General features: G+C 43.6%; 1 protein-coding gene across 1 annotated transcript; it reads right to left on the bottom strand.

Annotated features, from left to right (window-relative positions):
* Positions 1-1980: 1980 nt before the first annotated feature.
* Positions 1981-3943, bottom strand: PTCHD3 (patched domain containing 3; the record flags this gene model as incomplete). Its single annotated transcript, XM_008571991.1, is given in 5 exon segments — positions 1981-2111; positions 2114-2358; positions 2360-2683; positions 3539-3680; positions 3683-3943. Coding segments are annotated over 5 exon segments (1103 nt in total), but the record flags the coding sequence as incomplete, so codon positions are not given.
* Positions 3944-4245: the final 302 nt, after the last annotated feature.

The following is a 4245-nucleotide window of genomic DNA, read 5'->3' as shown; positions in this document are numbered from 1 at the left end:
GGAATACAGCCACGATGGCTTCTCATAGACTTTGGGGTTGTCTGCTTGAAGGGGAGAACATGTCACATTCCCTAGCTGAATGTCTTCTGGGGTTGAGAAACTTATTAGCTTGCCGTGGGCTGCTGTAAGAGCAGAGTTCACTAGAAAGGTTGACAGGTGTACCCTGGAGAAGTGTAAAGGTGGGAGGTGGGCAGGGACAGCTCGCAGTAGCAGGGCAAGAAGAGCAGAGGCAGTGGCTGAGCTAGCTGCACTTGCATTGTTTGGAGGGACAAGAATGTACCCCCAAGGCATCAGGCATGTATGTGAATGGATTCAGGGTCAAGTTGTCTTGAAAGACTGACTATCTGCTGGGGTAACAGATCCCCAGAGTTACACTGCAAGGGCAGGAGTCGGTGGGGTTGGGGTCACAAGAGCTCAGTCAGAGGGAAGCATTGCTTGGGTTAAGAGATGGTGCCACAGGAGGTACCCCGAGTGGTCTTCAAGATACCCATAACTGTCCCTCACAAAATAAAGCCAGTATTTATAAGACAGAGGCTCCTCAAGAGCCAAGAGAGCACTGCAAATAGCACCAACTGAGTAAAAATTCCTTTAATCTTTTTCCTCTCATCCCTCTTTTACCTGGAGAACCCAGAGGCGGGCTTTGGGTGGAGTGAGGAAAGAGGGAGAAACAGACCACTCCTCCCCAGATGCTGATTCCTAAACCCGAAATCAAGATGGAGATGGGTGGACAAAATAATTTTAATTGGATGCAAGGTTAAAGATTTGATTTAGGATGGTCTGGACTAGAATTTTTAATTTCTGAAGATGGAGCTATTTTTTTGGTGGCTAAAATTGATTCACATGTGATGGAATCTATCCCAGGCATTGGTGGGAGGAAACAAAACCATTTCCGGATTGTATTATACCTGCCTAAATCCTGTACAAACCTGAGAAAACTCTGCACTCCAAATGTACTAACGCAGCCTGCTTGCTTCTATTAGCTATATTAGCTTTATTTTGAAGATCTACCAAGTGGGTGGTGGTTTCAGGCACAAAATGTCTATCTCCACTCTGGATAGTTAAGCGTAGGCAAGAATTCACCCGAGCGAGCAGAGGCATAATGCTTTCCAAGGCAAGAGTATCGTGGAGAAGACCCATTCTACACTATCTTGTTCTCTCCAAATCCAGGAGAAGGCGCTTTGGGCTTTGGCTGTATTTTTTCCAAGGTAGTTGAGCGAGCAGAGGCATAATGCTTTCCAAGGCAAGAGTATCGTGGAGAAGACCCATTCCACACTATTTTGTTCTCTCCAAATCCAGGAGAAGGCGCTTTGGGCTTTGGCTGTATTTTTTCCAAGGTAGTTTTCATCCCTTCTCCACGGACCCATGTAGCTCCCTTTCTCTCCATTGCGGTGACTGATCAAATGCTTGCTGAGCCTGATTTCTCCACAGGAAGGACTCCTCTTAAAGAATCAAAGGGATCAAATTGAGCTGGTAGGAAGATGGACAGCCATAGGGCAATTATGCCTTGGGGAACTTTTCTGGCACCTTCCACTTAAAACTCCCAAGAAGAATCTAGAAGCTCTCTTTTATTATCTATATTCGTACCAAGAATCAAAAGCAGGCAAGGTTTTGTTTCGTTGGCTCCAAGATCATTTTCTTTCTTCACAGAGTTCACTTCAGCAGATTTATGATTAAGTCCAAACAGGAACTACGGAAGCCTAAACAGCTTCCTTCACGAATGACAGATTAGCAATAATTTATGCTAATTGTTCTGGTTGGGTCCCACAAACTGCTCTACTTAACCATATATCTCAGCCTGAAGCCCATTTTCGATTGTTTGCTGGCAGCTCCATGTTAAATGTCTCAAGAGAATATTTTCCAAAGAATAGTAAGGCACTGCTAAGGTCCCCCAGGACTTATTGGCCCCATTTTTGATTGTTTGCTGGCAGCTCCATGTTAAATATCTCAAGAGAATATTTTCCAAAGAATAGTAAGGCACTGCTAAGGTCCCCCAGGACTTATTGGAGATGTTCTTTGACAGACCTTTGTTTTGTAGATGCTAAGATGTTGCTTGAAAATTGCAGCATACTGATCAAAATATACAAATGCCTGGTTATGCACCATTAGGGGACTTCACACCCTTCAGCTATGCCTTGTAATTGGAGTAACATGATCATCTTCTTATTGGTTGACAGAACACCAATAGTCTGGATGAAGCTCTGGGAAGAAACAATTTCATTTGATGATGAAATATTAACATCATGAGTAAAAATTGGAAAAATATTAAAAAACCCAGAAATACTACTTCTAAAATTATTCTTATCATGAGGATCTTGTCTATTATCTTTCATATTTTGCACATATGCTGTTAACCAAAACTGTGAGATTTTTAACTACATAGTCATTTTCTTCAAGATTTACCATATATTTTTCCTGTTTTTGCCTAACATCTTCATGCCAGCAGTCAACAGTTTTAGTAACGATAACCATAACCCTGGGACCACAATATGAAAAATAATCCTCTGTGTGAAAATGTGGTCTGATGTAGGAATCGTCACTTGTCAGACTTCAAAGGTCTAAACCTTTCTGCACTTGGAAATACCCATAGATACTGCTTACTATGTACAAAGTGTACATCAGCACTACAAAAAGCTTGGACTCAGTGCTCATGAGAAAAGGCCCAAAATAGTCTCTAAAGAAACAAATTCATTGTGATGTCAGAGGTAGGGTCTGGGGAGGCTGGATAGCAGGCCTCAACCCACCCCACTTTCTTAGCAGGAAAGAATTCAAGAGCACAGGCACAGTAGAAAGTGAGAACAGGTTTAATATACCAGACAAGAGATACAGGTTCCACAGAGAGAGTGCGGCCTAGCTCCAGAGACTGAGCAGGGGCCACACCAAGTTTTACACAAAAGTAAGAAATACACACTTAAGGTTTAGTGCAGAGTGCAGGCTGGCCCAAGAAAGTGAGCAGCCACCCGCTAAAAGTAAGTTTAACACAAAAGGAAAGCATACACACCTAAGCTGGCGAGGTATGTGTTGACCTCAGGAAAGGGAGCAACAATGCCTTCTGCTGGGATTCAGCTTCCACAGTTTCACTAACTAATGAATGCTCAGTGAAGGGGGTGGCTCCCAGTTATGTAACACAGTCTTGCACATGCTCGGGTGGTCTCTTTTCAGAGCATGTTCATTGGTCAAATCTTATCACATGCACCAGACATATTCAGGAATATTCTCTGCTCTTTAGCACCTCTAGTGAAAGGTCATTCAAAGGATTATCTCTCTTCCACTGAGATGCTTGGTCACTGGGGTCACATAAGCCCTTAAAATAAGCCCCATATAAATTCCTTTTACTGAGCATGCTCAGCTGCTGGATTTGCATAAGTACACCCCTTGTGGTCTCAGTCTCCCCAGTTGATGCCCAAAATAGGTCCAATAAGGAACAGTAACTCTCCTCTAGGGGAGTGCTTAGGGGAAGGGCCTGAAACCTTGGGGAATGGCTTGAAACTCAGAGGTGTGCCCTGTAACCTGAACCCATGGAAACTGAGTACCTCCTGTCTCAATTAGATGGGTGTTAGTTTCATGTTCATCTGGGACAGAACCAAAAAGGAAACAGCAGAACTTTAAAAATGAGGGACATATGTGGTCAGGAGTCTCTGGCTTTCTCAATCAGCATAAGCAGAGTACTTCTATTTTACTATAGAGGCTATAAATGCTCCAAAACAGGTGATGTTGTAAAAATAATAAAAGAGCAGGGTTGTTCTTATATAGAGGTAAAAGTATTGTATAGACCTGAAAGAGCTCATAATCCCTGTATAGAAGGCCAGGATGTTGGTAATGGTGGTGATTGTAATGGACACTGACATCTTTGAATAGGCACTGGACATCTGCTGTCTTATACTATCCATGAGGCTGGTCTTCTGCCAGGCAGAAATCATGAAAAACATGTCATTGATCCCAATGCCTATAAAACAAAGAAACAGAATCTTCATTCATATGGACATCTATTTTTTTTTTTTCCTTTTTTTCTTTTTTACTGACTGGTAATGGGATCACAACCCTCGGTGTTGCGCCCGTACCGGGGACTGGCAACGGGATCGCAACCCTCGGTGTTGCACCCGCACCGCGCTCAGCCAGTGAGCGGGAACTGGTCTCCACATGGGATCTGAACCCTCGACGGGAGCGCTGCCGTGCTCCCAAGCGGCGCACTCTCCAGTGTGCCACCGGGCCAGCCCCATATGGACATCTATTAAAAATTTTAAAAAA

This window comes from Galeopterus variegatus, unplaced genomic scaffold, assembly GCF_000696425.1.
Source record: "Galeopterus variegatus unplaced genomic scaffold, G_variegatus-3.0.2 Scaffold742, whole genome shotgun sequence".
Lineage (NCBI taxonomy): Eukaryota > Metazoa > Chordata > Mammalia > Dermoptera > Cynocephalidae > Galeopterus > Galeopterus variegatus.
This window is presented reverse-complemented; position numbering and strand designations above follow the sequence as displayed.